Genomic DNA, 18,887 nt, shown 5'->3' on the forward strand with positions numbered 1-18,887 from the left:
ATGATACAAATATTTAACTGTTTGGCCATTATGACCATCGTTATGTTTGGAGGAAAAAGGGTGAGGCTTGCAAGCCGAAGAACACCATCCCAACCATGAATCATGGGGGTGGCAGCATCATGTTGTGAGGGTACTTTGCTGCTGGAGGGACTGGTGCACTTCACAAAATAGATGGCATCATGAGGAAGGAAAATTATGTGGATATATTGAAGCAACATTTCAAGACATCAGCCAGGAAGTTAAAGCTCGGTCACAAATGGGTTTTCCAAATGGATAATGACCCCAAGCATACCTCCAAAGTGTGGCAAAATGGCTTAAGAACAACAAAGTCTATATTAGGTATCAGAGTGGCCATCACAAAGCCCTGACCTCAATCTGACAGAAAATGTGTGTGCAGAACTGAAAAAGCATGTGCGAGTAAGGAGGCCTACAAACCTGATTCAGTTACACCAGTTCTGTCTGGAGGAATGGGCCAAAATTCCAGCAACTTATTGAATGACAGAGAATGGCATCTCCTCTTCAGAGTTGTAACTTGACACAGCATCTTTTAAAAGTGTCCCCAGATATGTATCAAGTTGTCAAAGACGTCTGTCTGTGCATGTTTAAATACAAAAATACTTGAAAATAATCCAGATGGGAAGCTTGTGGAAAGCTACCCAAAATGTTTGACCCAAGTTAAAGGCAATGCTACCAAATACTAACAAAGTGTATGTAAACTTCTGACCCACTGGGAATGTGATGAAAGAAATAAAAGCTGAAATAAATCATTCTCTCTACTATTATTATGACATTACACATTCTTAAAATAATGATCCTAACTGACCTAAGACAGGGAATGTTTTCTATGATTAAATGTCAGGAATTGTGGAAAAACTGAGTTTAAATGTATTTGACTAAGGTGTATGTAAACTTCTGACTTCAACTGTAAATACAGTATATAAATACAACTGCATGGTATTTCAAGACAAATATTGCTTCATGGCACAAAGACTGGTAAATTTGTCTCACTAAATAAGAATCACAGGACAAAAACTGTCAACATTTTTGTCAACATTCATGTGTGGCACATTTCTTATATTATGTTAGTTAAATAATTTTTCTTATGATTTGATGTAAACCCACTAAATTCTACATGTGGGATTTAAGTTTGTTATTGCAAATACAGTCTGTACAAGCAGATTACAATGTTGTCCTGATGTTATTTTTATTCTTACACTAGCTTAACAAGCTGTCATTATTTAAAGAAAAACATAATGGACAAAAATATGGCAGCATAGGGAACTTATAAGCCATAAACTGTAGAATAAAGAAACTTCTTTTAAATAAATGGTTGAATATTAATTTACAAAAACTTTAGATTTTTTTATTTTTCTATTTTTTGCAAACACACTCCAAATTACTAAAATATCTATTATTTTATTTTATTGTATTTTTTATTTTATTTTATTGTATTTTTTATTTTATTTATTTTTTGACAGTGAAAACACTCTGAAATATATTGCTTGTCAGATCAAGTACATATCAAGACTTATATGTTCAAGTATATTAGCTATCCAAAAAAATCAACTCCTGCTCTAGTTGAAGACCCGCCCACTGCCAACCGCTGCAACTCCTTAGCTGTGTCTAGAACAGGAGTGGGCAACTATTTTGGGCTTTAAGTGCATAGGGGGCCACATTGTATTCCTTTTGAGATACAATGTTCCGCATTGATTTGGTTTTTGTATATTTTAAGCCCAGAAATAGTTGTGTACTCAATTTTCTGAAGTGTATATGTGACTAATGGGACTATTCTGCAATGGCCTAAAGTATTGTATTGCTCTACAAAGGTCGATACTTTTCTATCAGGCATTAAAAAAAACTGAATAAAGACTGAGCTTATAAATTATTTATTTTACCATCTCTACTTCCTTGTTAATATATTATTTAATTTAACACTCTACATCAGGGGTCTGTTTTTATTTGTAAAAATCGAAAATGATATAACTTAATGTTTGTCACAAAGCAGGTGAGTTTACTTATTTTATTCTCAAAACATTACCAGTTTACATGTTAAAGGGTCATGATGCAGGTCTCGTCAATGGTTTGACTTTCCATTCAGCACACAACTAAATAACACAGGCCGCATGACTATGATAAATGATTAGCTACTGCAAGAGTTCGATTAACATACAGGTGCAAGGGGACTTCAACATTTCTAAACTGCACAAATAAAAAAATACATATACATATTCATCTCTCTTGCTTTTGCTCGCATGTCAATGATGCCGAGATCTACTTTTATATTTCATTTCATCACTGAGGTTTACCTGCAAACTTAGTAGCACCAAACATCACAAGCAGCCTCAAGAATGGACACAGAGTGGCCGTATAACACTTTTCCTTGAGCAGAATATTGCACTAGAGATCACTAGGTTTGTTCAAAGGGGAAAACAACAGCTAGAAAGAGTGCACTCATGTACATGATTGCTAGATTGCACAAAATAAGTATAACATTAGGTGAAATATTTCCAATTTGTGCAAGTATAAATCTCAAATTGGGGGTGTTGCGTCTCTTTCCTGGCAACCCTGAGCATGTTATACGCTTGTGGAGGCACGTTAGGTCCCAATGCAAGATAACTGAAATATCCAATGAAATAAAAAATGCTTTTAGGATAAATGAGCTTAAACCATGTGGAGGGCCAGTGTGTTTAAACATGGTGGCATCAGCTTTTTTTTTTTTTTTGTTCCTTTTCAGATCCATCAGCTTGGGACTTTATTGTTGGTGCTGTGATTGCATGAATGATAACAACAACCCGTTGCACCAATTGAACATCTGCAACGATTCATTCTTTGGAGTGTACTGGCAATGGTCTTTTAATAAATTATGCAAACAGATGCATGTCTTGTGGTGTTTTGACTGACACCCAATTGCGATAATCCTCCTTTAATCCAGAATTCCTTGACATCCCCCAAATTTTTTCTGCCTATTAGATGCCTGCATATACCATAATTGTAGTACTCAGATTTGTTCACATTGTCAATGGTCTCTCAGCTGTGGCTGAGATTTGCTTTGCAAATCTAAGCAGTAATGGTCAGTGTGGGCAGTACATGGCTATATGCAATATGAACCGTATGCTTCAATTGCCATGCCATGTGTCTTGTTTATATTGAACCACAGCCATTAAAGTGGAACTATTCCATTTTCACAATTTAAATTAATCAGAAGCTTTATTCTAATATCATTATGATCTCATTGATGGCTATAACATCCAATCTGATTATTATGACCTTATTCAATACTACACTCTAACATCATTATGACTTCATGAGTGGACTATGGATTCTGAAAACAGTATTACCATTATTATTTGTTGCTATACATTCTATTTTATATCATTATGACATAATCTGGGCTACACATTCCTATGCCATTATGACTTCATGAGGGTACTATACATTCCAAAATTATTATGACTTCATGAGGGTACTATACATTCCAAAATTATTATGACTTCAAGATGAGCCTACATGTTCTAATATCATTATAACCTCATAATGTACATTCCTATTGACCTGTTTCAGTGACGTCACTTTTTTCCCCACAGCCACCATATTTGTGACCATCAGCAGGAGGAAACAATGGCAGTGAATGGAAAAACACCCATAAAACGATCTCAAGAAAAACATCAAAAAGTGCTGTTGATCCATGCCAAGTCCCAGGAAAGGTGTATTTAGGTCTGAGGTCTGCACAAATATTGCCAAATTTGACTTTCGCCGACATTTAAATATATTTTATCAACAATTCACCTCCATACGCCGGCGAGTCTTATGTGTGACATCTGTAGCACATTGAAGGTAAGCGTAGCACGTTGAAGGTAAATGGAATTTTGGTCACAAACATGGCGGTGCGGTCATACAGTGACGTCACTGGAAACAGGTCAATATCAATATGATTTCATGAGGTGACTTTACAATCCAAAATCATTATTAGCTCACCAGTGGCTTTGCATTCCAATATTATTATGAGCCCTCTGGACACTAAACATTACAAAATCATTATGACCTCATTGGAGGCTACACATTCCAAAATAAAGATAGGACATCTAGTGCAGTTTTTCCCAATTCTGGCCTTGGAGTACGTTTTGAATGCTTCCCTTATTTGCAAAACGCAATTCAGGTTGTGGAACACCACTAATTGCCAATCAGTAAAATCAGGTGTGTTAGGTAAGTTAAATAGACAAAATTTTGCAACGTTGGAGTTCCTCCAGAAGCAAAATTAGGCAATGTTTTAGTGGGCTTTACAAAAGCACAGGACTGACTCTTTAAAAGGACAATTGAGCATAGCTAAGCAATGAAAGCTGGGCTTACATAATCAGAATTATTCACCTTACAAATCGAAATGTTTCAACAATCAAAAATATGCCTTTTTAAAACATGGCATATAAGGTTCAATGGAGGTTATAATTAATTTTACTTTAGCAATATAGGCTAAATGAAAGCCCAATAAGTGCCAACAGAGGGGCAATAGATAATATGCTGGTAACTGCCTCTGCTCAGTTTGTTACATTATTAGATTATTGGATCCCTGCTTCAAAATCTGTGGTTTTCTTATATCTAGTTTTGTAGATGCATGTAATTTAAGGATCATTTTAGGATACATATAGATAGATTTAGTTAAACTTAAGTTCCCAAGGCTTCAGATTTGATTTGCATGCAACATTTGCAGTGTAATTCAAGTTGATATTTATATTTAGTTGAGTCAGGGGGTGTGTGACACTCACCGCAGTGTCTGTTTTTGAGAAATGAAATCCAGGGGGTGGGCACAGAGTGCTGGAATACTGTCCTATTAAACCCTTGCCTCTGTAGCCCCTTGCTTTGAGAGACAGGGAAGACAGAGTGGTAACCCTTCTTTCATTTTCCTCCTCTGCCATTACCCTGTGCCACCTACTTCTCTGGACTACCAGACCATGACAAACATAGACCATGACATCAGAGATGGACCCGACCAAGATGGGAGTTGGAAGGGCCATTGCTGTACTGACTTCAGGTGGTGACGCCCAAGGTAAGCAGGAAGTAAATGGTCTACCTCTGACATTTTCTGCTGGTCCTGTCCAGGGTACCTTTAGTAGCCCTGTTACTCCCAAGTGTGTGAAGATATTATGGTGGTCTCTGAGAGAGCGTGTCCCAAGGAAGCATAGAGGAGTAAACCTAGTTGGAAAGAGAACTTGCAGTGCCTGATTGGACAATTATATCATCATGTATATGCAGAGATGTTTTGACTACACTTGCAGTATAACTCCTAAACAGCATGAGTTTTTTTTTTTTTTTTTTGCTTCCCATCAGATTCAGTGAAATTATTCATATTTTTATGGGACAAAGCCAGTTACCTCTGTCTTTATGTAAATTGCATAGAGTAATTTTTGCTATAGCAAGACTGTCAGACAATCCTCACGCAAGCAGCATGTTGTAAATTGCATACTTACCAGCTGTTGATCACAACAACAGTCTTAAGTAAAGCTAAAGCACTTTTTGTCAGTCGCTGTGGATAAGAGAATCTGCTAAATGCCATAATTATAAATGTAATATAATTTGCTATTATTTGCAACTATCTTGTAATGGTACATTTATTTATATTTATTGTAGTCTACAAAAAAAAAAACAAAAAAAAAAAACGCATGCAAACAGAAAAGGACCAAATGTACAGACAGTAGCAAAAACAAGAATCTACTTCTGTCCTTTGATCTTCTCAGCTTTGGTTCTCTATGGTTAATGCTCATGTAGCCTTTAGCGTTAGCTTGTACCTCTGTAATTTAGGGCTATATTTAGCGCCAGTGACCTTCTGGAATGACAGGAGGTCATGGAGAGTAGCAGGCTTTTCCACAGCTGCTAACTTTTGCAACTAGAGACGTGACGTACTTTTGTGCACAACACCGTCTGAACACCTTCAGCTTTAGTTGAGTTCACAGAATGCCAAGAAAACATCTCAGACATCAGAGCTGGAACTATTAAAGGCATCAAGGGGAGCCTTCATTGTTGGAATAATAGTAGACATTATGGGCTTGTCAATGGCTCATTCCTAAACTTTTATCTATGTTATCCCCAATCCTTAAAAATTTGGTTTAATCCTTGTCAGACACCCTTTTCAACAGTAATTCCTTAGTCTGGTCAAGAACTGTCATGTCATGTGAGGTTTTCAGTAGTCATTCTCACATTGCAATACTTCCCCAGTACATCTGTAGCAAATACAAAAATTGTATTTGCTACTATTTTTTGAAGAGGTGAAAAATGAAAATTCTGTCATTTACTACCCCCCCCCCCCACCATACATATTACTTTACTATGTGGAACACAAAAAAAGGAGACAGAATGTTAGTCTCAGACTTTCACTGTGTCTTATTTCATATAATGAAAGTGAATGGTGACTGAGACTGGACATTCTGCCAAATACCTCCTTTTGTGTCTCACATAATAAAGTCACACAGGTTATCAACATGAGGGTGAATAAATGATGACAACTTGATTTAAAAGGATATTGATTTCTTAAACATTTTTGTTATGTTTGTTCAGATTCAGCTCAAAATGTTTCAGTTGTCCACTTGTCTATTGTAGGTATGAATGCTGCTGTTAGGGCTACTGTCAGGGTAGGCCTATACACTGGAGCAAAAGTCTTCTTTGTCCATGAGGTATAGTAAATAATAATTGTGCCAATCATATGTGTGTGAATTTTTTTTGATTGGCAAAGTTTTTCCACCACTTATAAATGTTTTTATTTTTATTTTTAGGATATGATTAATTTAGTATGAACAAATTTCACACCAAAACCTGTTGATATAAGTCATTATGTCAAAAATTGACAATGGAAAAGTTGGCAAGTTGTGCATGAACAAAAAAGAAATAAGTAAAATTTAAAAGGAACAATCAGTTAAATAGACAACAATAATAACAAAATGTAAAAAATAAATAATAAAAAGAGTAAAAATTAAATAAATGCTAAAACAATAAACGTGTGTGTGTGTGTGTGTGTGTGTGTGTGTATATATATATCAGTATATAGCATATATCTCTCTCTCAATGGTCGTAACAAGTTAATGTGTTAAATTAAGCATGTAGAAGAACATTTGCACATAGAAAAAAAAAAAAAGCATTGTTTCTTTGTTTCATAAACGGTGTTAAGTGTCATGGCTGTCCACTGCTTTCCTGATGTGTGCAGGGATATCAGGGATTGGTTGATGGGGGGGATTGTATCCGCCCCGCTACCTGGGAGAGTGTGTCCATGATGCTGCAGTTGGCAAGTCTGCACTATCAAATGCTTTAACTTAACCAAAGAATAAAGTTCCTCTCATATAGTATTTTTGATTGCAGTACAACTCTGATAACTACACTGAGCAATGGCAGTGGAAAAAGTTTTTTTTTTATATATATGAAAAACAAAATATACTCTCTGAAGGGTGGTACGGTCATTGGCAGTGCCCGCTGTAAGGATTTCCAGACCAGGGAGGGGCGTCTTAAGGCTGCCAACAATCTCGTCAAGCTGGGCATCACCAACCTTTGTGTAATTGGTGGAGATGGCAGTTTGACTGGTGCCAACATATTTCGTACTGAGTGGAGTGACATGCTGAAAGATCTAGTCAGTAAAGGTAACCTGCAAAGGCTTTCCACACAATAAGACTGAAGACCAATCTGTACCAAATTTGAACTATTGAAACATATCATCTTACATGTAGTGTTGCTTTGATTAATGTAACTGTATTACACAGCTCTCTTAAATACTTCATTCTTAATGGTCAGTTGTGGCATTTTGAAGTCAAATATTTGTCTATGATGACTGCTAAACTGTGTAATTAAAGGTATAGTTCACCAAAAAAGTTTAATTCTCTCATAATTTACTCACCCTCATGCCATCCCTGATGTGTATGACTTTTTTTCTACAGAACACAAAGATTTTTAGAAAAATATTTCAGCTCTGTAGGTCCATACAATGCAAGTGAATGGTGACTAGACATTTCAAGCTCCAAAAATCACATAAAGGCAGCATAAATGAACTCCATATGACTCCAGTGGTTTAACATATGTCTTCTGAAGTGATAAGATTTCAGAAGGTGTGGGTGAGAAAGATACATATTTATGTACACATTCTGAAAGTGAAAGTGAGATTTATAGTAAAAAACGGTTTAAATATTGATCTGTTTCTCACCCAAAGTGATTGCATCATTTCAGAAGACATACAGGTGCATCTCAATAAATTAGAATGTCGTGGAAAAGTTCATTTATTTCAGTAATTCAACTCAAATTGTGAAACTCGCGTATTAAATAAATTCAGTGCACACAGACTGAAGTAGTTTAAGTCTTTGGTTCTTTTAATTGTGATGATTTTGGCTCACATTTAACAAAAACCCACCAATTCACTATCTCAAAAAATTAGAATACATCATAAGACCAATAAAAAAAACATTTTTAGTGAATTGTTGGTCTTCTGGAAAGTATGTTCATTTACTGTATATGTACTCAATACTTGGTAGGGGCTCCTTTTGCTTGAATTACTGCCTCAGTTCGGCGTGGCATGGAGGTGATCAGTTTGTGGCACTGCTGAGGTGGTATGGAAGCCCAGGTTTCTTTGACAGTAGCCTTCAGCTCATCTGCATTTTTTGGTCTCTTGTTTCTCATTTTCCTCTTGACAATACCCCATAGATTCTCTATGGGGTTCAGGTCTGGTGAGTTTGCTGGCCAGTCAAGCACACCAACACCATGGTCATTTAACCAACTTTTGGTGCTTTTGGCAGTGTGGGCAGGTGCCAAATCTTGCTGGAAAATGAAATCAGCATCTTTAAAAAGCTGGTCAGCAGAAGGAAGCATGAAGTGCTCCAAAATTTCTTGGTAAACGGGTGCAGTGACTTTGGTTTTCAAAAAACACAATGGACCAACACCAGCAGATGACACCAAATCATCACAGACTGTGGAAACTTAACACTGGACTTCAAGCAACTTGGGCTATGAGCTTCTCCACCCTTCCTCCAGACTCTAGGACCTTGGTTTCCAAATGAAATACAAAACTTGCTCTCATCTGAAAAGAGGACTTTGGACCACTGGGCAACAGTCCAGTTCTTCTTCTCCTTAGCCCAGGTAAGACGCCTCTGACGTTGTCTGTGGTTCAGGAGTGGCTTAACAAGAGGAATACGACAACTGTAGCCAAATTCCTTGACATGTCTGTGTGTGGTGGCTCTTGATGCCTTGACCCCAGCCTCAGTCCATTCCTTGTGAAGTTCATCCAAATTCTTGAATCGATTTTGCTGGACAATCATAAGGCTGCGGTTCTCTCGGTTGGTTGTGCATCTTTTTCTTCCACACTTTTTCCTTCCACTCAACTTTCTGTTAACATGCTTGGATACAGCACTCTGTGAACAGCCAGCTTCTTTGGCAATGAATGTTTGTGGCTTACCCTCCTTGTGAAGGGTGTCAATGATTGTCTTCTGGACAACTGTCAGATCAGCAGTCTTCCCCATGATTGTGTAGCCTAGTGAACCAAACTGAGAGACCATTTTGAAGGCTCAGGAAACCTTTGCAGGTGTTTTGAGTTGATTAGCTGAATGGCATGTCACCATATTCTAATTTTTTGAGATAGTGAACTGGTGGGTTTTTGTTAAATGTGAGCCAAAATCATCACAATTAAAAGAACCAAAGACTTAAACTACTTCAGTCTGTGTGCATTGAATTTATTTAATACACGAGTTTCACAATTTGAGTTGAATTACTGAAATAAATGAACTTTCTACGACATTCTAATTTAGTGAGATGCACCTGTATATTAAACCACTGGAGTCATTTTAATTACTTTTATGCTGCCTTTATGTGATTTTTGGAGCTTGAAAGGTCTGGTCACCATTCACTTGCATTGAAAAGACCTACAGAGCTCAAATATTCTTTAAAAAAATGTGTTCTGCAGAAGAAAGTCATACACATCTGGGATGGCATGTTGGTGAGTAAATGATGAGAGAATTTTAATTTTTGGGTGAACTATCCCTTTAACTGTTGTCCCAGGTAGTTGATTTCCTGATACATATTAAAGAAACTACTAAACTCAAATCTGCATTTTGTAACAGTTTATTTATTTGGTATATATTTATTTACACTTGCACCGGGGTCCTGATCACTCTGTTGGGGTTAATTTTGCTATAATAACCCGCTGTATGATCATAAATTCTTCACATACACTTCCCTAAGCAGAGAAATATACTGAATTGACAGTCATGTTCTTCATTTGCACACAGGTCAGATCACCAAGGAGGAGGCCAAGGCTTCATCTCATCTGAATATTGTGGGCTTGGTTGGCTCTATCGACAATGACTTCTGTGGAACAGACATGACCATCGGCACAGACTCAGCCCTGCATCGTATAATTGAGGTGGTGGACAGCATCACCACAACTGCACAGAGGTCATGAATATGCACTGTTTATCAAAACCAGTAATGAACGATCTTCAGAGATCTCTGACTTCATTTGTTTAAGCATTTGTCCCTAAATTCTGCTTTTGATGTCTTTGCTTTGACCCACAGCCACCAACGTGCTTTCATCCTGGAGGTCATGGGAAGACACTGTGGGTAAGGAGGTGTGTGTGTGTGTGTGTAAACATGCATCCACTAAAGTGAGTTTTCATACCTAGCAGTATTAGAGTCAAGAGCCAGATTCAGAACAATACCAGACCCCCCCCACCCCCACTGACTCTGTGGAGGCCAAGGTCCAGACAAAGACCTTACCCCCAGACCAAGACCTGTTGGTCCAAGAACAAGGCTGTCCATTTTATTGAAGTGAAAAAGAGAAAATGCTGAATTTATAGCATCATTCATTTCACTTTGTACAGTGGCTAAGTAGCCATTCAGCACTAGACCAAGACCAAAGTCAAGTTTATGTGGTCTTGAAGTTCAAAGACCTAGACAAAACTCTAATACCCAAATATCTGATGCAATGTATAGTTTCAATGCCAGAATCTCCCATTAAATGACTGGAAGTAACTTGTATTTCTTTGAGTAGTTGTTCAATATGTCTCTGTATGTTTCAGTTACCTAGCTCTGATTACTGCTCTTGCATGTGGTGCTGATTGGGTGTTTATTCCTGAGATGCCCCCAGATGACGGTTGGGAGGAGCACTTGTGCAGAAGACTCACAGAGGTACATTCAAAGACAGAGACTACACAAAAAATACCCTCAAAGGTTACATAGTTGTCACAAAACCATCCTGTTAACAGTTCCTCTCTTTGTCAGCACAATTTCAGTTTTCACATTTAAGTTAAATTATAGCATCTTATGATACAATTGCAAGAAAAAAGTATGTGTCCCTTAGATGGATTTATCTGGATTTCTACATAAGTTGATCTGATCTTCAACTAACACAGTCTGCTTTAAAAATAGTACTCAAACAGTGATATATTTTCATGTCTTTATTGACCTCATTGTGTAAGCATTATCAGTGCAGACTGGAAAAAGTATGTGAACTCTTGAATTTAATAACTGATTGACCCTTTATATGCAGAAGTAACCTCAACTAAACATTTCCTGTCATACCTGCACAATGGTTAGGAGGAAATTGACCGTTATCTATACAAAAGTTTTTATTTGAGTGAACCATGTATTTGACTGATAATGGGTTCACATATTTTTCACACATTTCTGCTTGCAACTGTACAGTACATTAGTTTTTTGTACCATGTCTTAAAGGAAAAGTTCAACCAAAAATGAAGATTCTCTCATAATTTACTCACTTTCATGCCATCCCAGATGTGAATGACTCTTTCTTCTGCAGAACTCAAACAAAGATTTTTAGACCAATATCTCAGCTCTGAAGGTCTTCACAATGCAAGTGAATGGTGATTAAATCTTTGAAGCTCCAAAAAGCACGTAAAGGCATAAAAGTAATCCATACGACACCAGTGATATAATCCATGTCTTATGACCAATTGGTTTTGGGTCATAACAGACCGAAATATAACTCCTTTTTCACTGTACACCTTGCCATTGCAGTCTCTAGGCACGATCATGATTTTAAGCTTGATTATAATTCCTAGTGCTTGGCGCATGCACAGAGGACTAGATGGCACTATAGGTAGGGTAATCGAGCTTGAAATCATGATTGCCAAAGAGACTACTGATGTCAAGACTTATAGTGAAAACGGAGTTACATTTTGGTCTGTTCTCACGCAAACTGATTGGATTTCTTCAGAAGACATGGATTAAACCTTATGGATTAAACCTTTTATGATGCCTTTGTGCTGTTTGAATTGTGAGGACCAACAGAGCTGAGATATTCTTCTAAAAAAAAAACTTCATTTGCGTTCAGCAGAAGAAAGAAAATCACACATCTGGGATGGCATGAGGGTGAGTAAATGAGAATTTTTATTTTTGGGGGAACTATTCCTTTAATCATGCAATCTTTGTTATTTTTTCTCCTTACAGACCAGAAAGACAGGTTCTCGTCTAAATGTCATCATTGTGGCTGAGGGAGCGATCAATAAACAGGGGAAACCAATCACTTGTGATCAGCTAAAAGATGTAACTTAACCCCTCTCACTGTTTTATCCATACTCTTATTTATAAAAGTACCAGTATAGCTTCGTAACAGTTACACTTTAATTATCTTGATCAATTCTGGCACAGCTGGTGACAAAGAGGCTGGGCTTTGATACCCGCGCCACTATCCTGGGTCATGTGCAGAGAGGTGGCACTCCCTCAGCCTTTGACAGAGTGCTGGCGAGTACACCCTCTTTTTATCTAATTTTTTATCTCTCTTTTCCCTCTAATGACTTTCACTCCTTTTATGTCATAGCAGTTTAAATGTGTGTGTTTGCTATATATCAGGGCAGTAGGATGGGTGTGGAGGCTGTCATGGCTCTTCTGGAAGCCACTCCAGAAACTCCTGCCTGTGTGGTCAGTCTCTCTGGAAACCAGGCTGTCAGACTCCCCCTAATGGAGTGTGTGCAAGTGGTGTGTATAAACACACATTATGTTTTATAAAGAGATCCACTTTTAAGGCTTACAATGAACTACAACAAATTTTCTCATTTATTTCTGTCTCTCAGAACTCACTTTCTTTATCCAAATTATAGACCAAGGATGTCACTGTTGCAATGAAAGAGAGTAGATTTGACGATGCTGTGAAACTCAGGGGAAAGTATGTTTAGAGATGTCTCCTTTTCTTTCTATCTGCCCTCTGCTTTTAAAACATGAAGTTGTCTAGAATCATAATGTTTTCTAGCATCTAATGATGCAAAAATGTCTGTCTGTGCAGGAGTTTTGAGAATAACTGGAACACCTATAAACTCTTGGCCCATGTGCGGGTCCCAGACACCAAGGTGAGCAAATATATTGAGTAATACTTACATTCTGAAGTTTTTAATTCTGAATTTTTTATTTTGTGCATCTACTTTGCCTTCATCAGAGTAACATTAATGTGGCTATTATGAATGTGGGTGCTCCATGCGCTGGAATGAATGCAGCTGTGCGTGCAGCTGTCAGGATTGGTATCATACAGGGCCACAACATGCTGGCGATTCACGATGGCTTTGAAGGTCTGGCTCAGGAAAAGGTAAATAGCCAGACTGCCTTTAATCAAGGCATTAACATATGATGCTAACAGTGCTTCAGCACTTATTGGAATCACAAGTACTCTAATGTTCATGTATAAATGGTGTTTTAATGTTCTTAGATTGAACCTATTACGTGGAACACTGTTGGAGATTGGACAGGAAAAGGTGGCTCTGAATTGGGCACCAAAAGGTACTGTTTACAGTCCACAACTTTAGAATGTAATAATTTCTGACTTTATCATTCTTGGTAATATCTTCTCTTTTTTTCTGTTTCTACAGAGTATTACCTGGAAAGTACATGGAGGAGATCAGCTTAAATATTGCCAAGTACAGTATTCACGCTCTGGTCATCATTGGGGGTTTTGAAGCAAGTGAACATCTTGTTCTTAATTGTGTTTTAAAATGGTGTAATACATATTCTGTCCAAATGACTGACAACCCCATCTTCATATCAGGCATTTTCAGGTGGCTTGGAGATGGTCCAAGGCAGAGAGAAGTATGAAGAGTTGTGTATTCCCATGGTTGTCGTTCCTGCTACTGTATCTAACAATGTGCCTGGCTCAGACTTCAGCATCGGAGCTGACACTGCCCTCAACACCATCACCATGGTAAGAGATAACGCACTAAAATAGATATATTAGACTCAGTTGGGCATGTCCTCACATAAGGCCTTGTCCTGCTGAAGACCTGTGACAGGATCAAGCAGTCCGCAGCGGGCACTAAGCGTAGAGTGTTCATCATTGAGACTATGGGAGGATACTGCGGCTACCTGGCTACAATGTCTGGCCTCGCCGCAGGAGCTGATGCTGCTTATATATATGAAGAGAAGTTCAGCATTCGTGACTTAGAGGTGAACTAGCAAAGCACTCAGAACAAACATGGGCTCCAAGAGGTAATGGATACAAGTTGTTAATTCACAAGGAAACATATTGACCAGTTCTATTTGAATACCTCTAAATTATTTGTTTACAGAGAAATGTGGAGCATCTTCTTGAGAAGATGAAGACTACTGTTAAGAGAGGCCTAATTCTCAGGTTTGTCTCATTCAGTATTGTTACATTTGTAAAGGTAACATTTAAAGTGATAGTTCACCCAAAAATGAAATTCTCTTATTTACTCACCCTCATGCTATCCCAGATGTGTATGACTTTCTTTTGCTGAAGACAAACAAATATTTTTAGAAGAATATTTCCACTCTGTAGGTCTATACAATGCAAGTGAATGGTGACCAGGCCTTTCAAGCTCCAAAAATCACATAAAAGCAGCATAAAAGTAATCCATATTACTCCAGTGGTTAAATCTATGTCTTCTAATGCGAAATAATAGGTGTGGGTGAGAAACAAAACAATATTTAAGTCCTTTTTTTATTATAAATCTCCTCTTTCACATTCTGAAAGTATCTGGAGATTTATAGTAAAAAAATTATTGAAATATTGATCTGATCTCACCCAAAGCGATTGCCTTGCTTCAGAAGACCGATTAAAACACTGGAGTCATGTGGGTTACTTTTATGCTGCCTTAATGTGATTTTTAGAGCTTCAAAGATCTGGTCACCATTCACTTGGACCTACAGAGTGGAAATTTTCTCTTAAAAATCTTTGTGTTCAGCAGAAGAAATTTATACACATCTGGGATGGCATGAGGGTGAGTTAAGGATGAGAGAATTTTGATTTATGGGTGAACTATCCCTTTTGCTTTCCCCTTTGGGGTGAGATTTCTTAAATTAATATTCAGGTATAAATGCAAATGAACTTTATTTAACAGCATCTGTGACATGGTTTCATTTACCACAGAAAATAATAGTAGTAGTCTTACTTCAAAAAGAGAATTTAGGTAACTTTACAGCTCGAATATCAGAAAAAGAATAATAATAACAGGAATTCAAGTAGGTTTAAAAAAAAAAAAAAAAGCTTCACATTTGAGTACACCATAGGCTTCCATTGTAAGTGAATCATTGTACATGTTATCCAATGTGTGTACATAATGAGGGATGAATCAAAATTATTTTTTGGTGGTAATCAACATCATGCCATTGATGCTGTCCTTAGAGCTTATTTTTAAACCTTTTTTTTAACCCAGTATATTATTTAAATTGGACGAAACTAACACCTTTTAACCAACATGTCTTGCAGAAATGAAAACTGCAATGCCAACTATACCACTGATTTCATCTTTAGCCTGTACTCAGAGGAGGGAAAGGGTGTCTTTGACTGCCGCAAGAATGTCCTCGGCCATATGCAGCAGGTACGAGGCACGACGAGAGACTATGAATTTTTGTAAAACTGCAACATGCACACTTAGTTGTTTTAAAGGTGCAATGTGCTATTTCTACATCACCTGCGGCACCAAACGGAATTGCTAAAATAATCAGTGTTCCCTATCTACCATTATTTGGACAAACAGGATGTCCCGCCTAAAACTCATGCTGTTGGTTGAGTCCATATTGCTAAGTCAGGCTGCTGAAACATACAGATTGCAATTTAATTTGGTGCTGGTAGTGGCATGGTAATTACACACTGCACCTGTAAGTTTCTCACAAATTTGAATATTTATAGGGTGGCACCCCAACTCCTTTTGACAGAAACTTTGCTACCAAGATGGGTGCTAAGTCTGTTCTCTGGCTGACAGAGAAACTGAAGGAGTGTTATAGACATGGTGAGAAAGACTTCCTACAAATGAATATTTCAGATCTAAATGCTTATTTAACACTTAAATAACACAGTTTGTATTATATATTTGGCTAAGTCTCTTTGTTGACTGTATATAGGCCGAATCTTTGCCAACACACCAGACTCTGCGTGTGTTTTGGGCATGAGGAAGAGAGGACTTGTGTTCCAGCCTCTGGCTGAACTGAAAGAGCAGACAGATTTTGAGTAAGAATCCTCCATTATCCTGAGTCATTAAATCCATATAATTCAGATTTAGGCTGAAACAGAAGTTTGCTATCACAAACACATCCCTCATTTCAATATCCTTCTCAGATGTCAAAATGCTTTTGTCTTTACCCTAGACACCGTATTCCAAAGAGCCAGTGGTGGATGAATCTGAGGCCTATTATGAAGATCTTGGCCAAGTATAAGATTAATCTAGACACCTCAGAGCATGCTCTTATGGAGCATGTTATCAACAAGAAGGCTCCAGTAAACATGTCTCTTTCAAAGTCGTCATGAGCAAGAATGGGGATGTTCAGACAACACAGAACTTCTTACTTTACAAACATATGGAACAACAGATGATCTTGAATGTATTATATCTCAGTTGATTTATCATCTACTGCACTTCTAATTAATTGTTCCCATATATGTCTCTTATCCTTTTGTTTGTATAAATAGTATATATGGTAAACAGTATCACAACATGTGAATAAAAAGTCTTATTATTAAATGCCATTGTTGTCGGCTATTTTATTGGAGGGAAGGAAAGCCTCTTTGTAGTGTAAAGACAGTCTTCAGTAACAGCATGTTATTGCTTAAATCTTCGAGGATTACCAAAGGACATACATTGTACCAAGATCAACTAGAATGTGGTTGACTGAGCCTAAATATTGCTGCATATACTGTACAGCAAAACTCGCCAAGGACCGACAATATTGACCCATTAGTCTGTGTCAAAGTGACATGTAAGGCTGAAGGCAACATCCTGCAACATTTTCGAAAAATATTTCTGATCACTGTTAGTTTGGTAAAATTGACATAACTAATGGTTTTTGGTCATATCCAATCATGTTTTAAGATCAACAATGTTTTGCATTAAACTGCAATGGACAGCAATACACCTGAACGAGGTTGCCATAAGGGTATCAAGATAAACAATCTCTGAATTGATTATACATCATATTGTTCCATTAGCAATATATATTATATAAGCAAAGTATATAAAAGAAAATTGTTTAAATTTATCAATAACTATGGTACTTTTTATGTTAAATTTCAATGGAATTTGTCAGATGGCACAATTTATTTTTTGTGATTGAACTCCTAATGCACAGCATTTCCCTACTGCTCACACATTTCACAATAGCACAGTCTGATTATTTACTAATTTAATACCCATATAACTCGGAAATGTCTGAGACCGAATGCATAATACAACAAAATCTTGGGTAGGCCTAGCCCACCTTTGTCAACTGGCCTATGTAATTTATTGAAATGTAACCTGGGACGCTTTCCATTCCAAATAAAGGACTTCGCTATACTCTCAAATTGCTTGAAATAAGAGAGGAGGACATCTACAGGGAGAGATTGTAGTAACATATTCTCATAATGAGGAACATCTTTTATATTTACATTTGTTTAATAATTGTATATATTATACAGTGTTTTTTGACATGCTTTAATAAATCAAAAAATTGGGGGGGGGGGCATTTCGGTACCCTTCGGATTGTGTTTTGTAAATAGGCATTCCGATAAAGTCACTGAAACTTTTTTTTAAAATATATTTCTGAATATAAATGGGTTGTTCCCTTTTGTTTTATTTAGGCCTATGGTTTGTGAGTTTATGGTAGCCTACTAATAATCTTGAGCGCTTTAAGTATTTTGTTGCATTTGTCAAAGTTGCCGAAATTGAGCAATGCGTGTGGTGCAATCTTTTGCTTTGTAGAGACATATTACAGTTTCGAGAGGTCAAACATTACCTCAGTTGCAGCAATGCAAAACCTGTTGCAGCAATTTTCACTGCCCTTTTTGCATGGCAAGTGTGTTTAAGCAGACAAGACTGGACAAATTAAAATTGCATCTCCAAAGCCACTCCAAGGCAGTTGTCAATGGAGATATAAACATCTTGAGTTGTTTGTCAGTATATGTAGCACAAATATTTATATTTACCTTTCCTTTTCACAGATGTGGCTAGGGCTGTAGAGCATCACTCTATTTCCACTGTCTGTACTGAGCAACTACAGTTTTTTGTTATTAAAATTTTTATTGTTTCCATCCACAAAAACCAATACACACAACATAAACTATGGAATCAGTTATATAAATTAAACCCCTCCTCCCGAACGTCCCCCCCCCAACCAACACAAACATGCATAACATGTGGTCACTTACAATTATAAAAAAATTTTTTTGAAACAAACTAAAAAATATATACTTTCAAAAAACAAGAGTGCACATACACATCAAACTAAAAATTAAAAATCCAAAATCTCTCTCCACTGCCCCTCCCCGAGAACCCTCCAAAAAAATCGAAATATCCACCCCACTTCCTATTAAACAAATCCCACTTTCCCAACCTTCTATGGATCACCTCCTCAAATGCTGCAACCTCACCCATCTCTTGAATCTCTAGATGTAGACTTTTTTAGAATCCTAGCCCACACTCCCTCCTCCAATACCA

General features: G+C 37.3%; 1 protein-coding gene across 1 annotated transcript; it reads left to right on the top strand.

Annotated features, from left to right (window-relative positions):
* The first annotated feature begins 4,761 nt into the window (after positions 1 to 4,761).
* On the top strand, positions 4,762 to 16,935 carry LOC127420600 (ATP-dependent 6-phosphofructokinase, muscle type-like). Its single transcript, XM_051663019.1, has 22 exons — positions 4,762 to 5,041; positions 6,589 to 6,662; positions 7,190 to 7,267; positions 7,427 to 7,616; positions 10,245 to 10,410; positions 10,531 to 10,575; positions 11,034 to 11,142; positions 12,424 to 12,519; positions 12,625 to 12,717; positions 12,826 to 12,951; positions 13,074 to 13,138; positions 13,256 to 13,319; positions 13,406 to 13,552; positions 13,673 to 13,743; positions 13,833 to 13,920; positions 14,009 to 14,161; positions 14,239 to 14,403; positions 14,526 to 14,587; positions 15,686 to 15,797; positions 16,109 to 16,208; positions 16,321 to 16,426; positions 16,564 to 16,935. Exons 1-22 carry the CDS (start codon positions 4,963 to 4,965, stop codon positions 16,721 to 16,723), a joined length of 2,349 nt encoding a protein of 782 aa, XP_051518979.1. The 5' UTR covers positions 4,762 to 4,962; the 3' UTR covers positions 16,724 to 16,935.
* The last annotated feature ends 1,952 nt before the right edge of the window (positions 16,936 to 18,887 follow it).

The sequence above is a fragment of the Myxocyprinus asiaticus genome, chromosome 29 (assembly GCF_019703515.2).
Source record: "Myxocyprinus asiaticus isolate MX2 ecotype Aquarium Trade chromosome 29, UBuf_Myxa_2, whole genome shotgun sequence".
Taxonomy (NCBI): Eukaryota; Metazoa; Chordata; class Actinopteri; order Cypriniformes; family Catostomidae; genus Myxocyprinus; species Myxocyprinus asiaticus.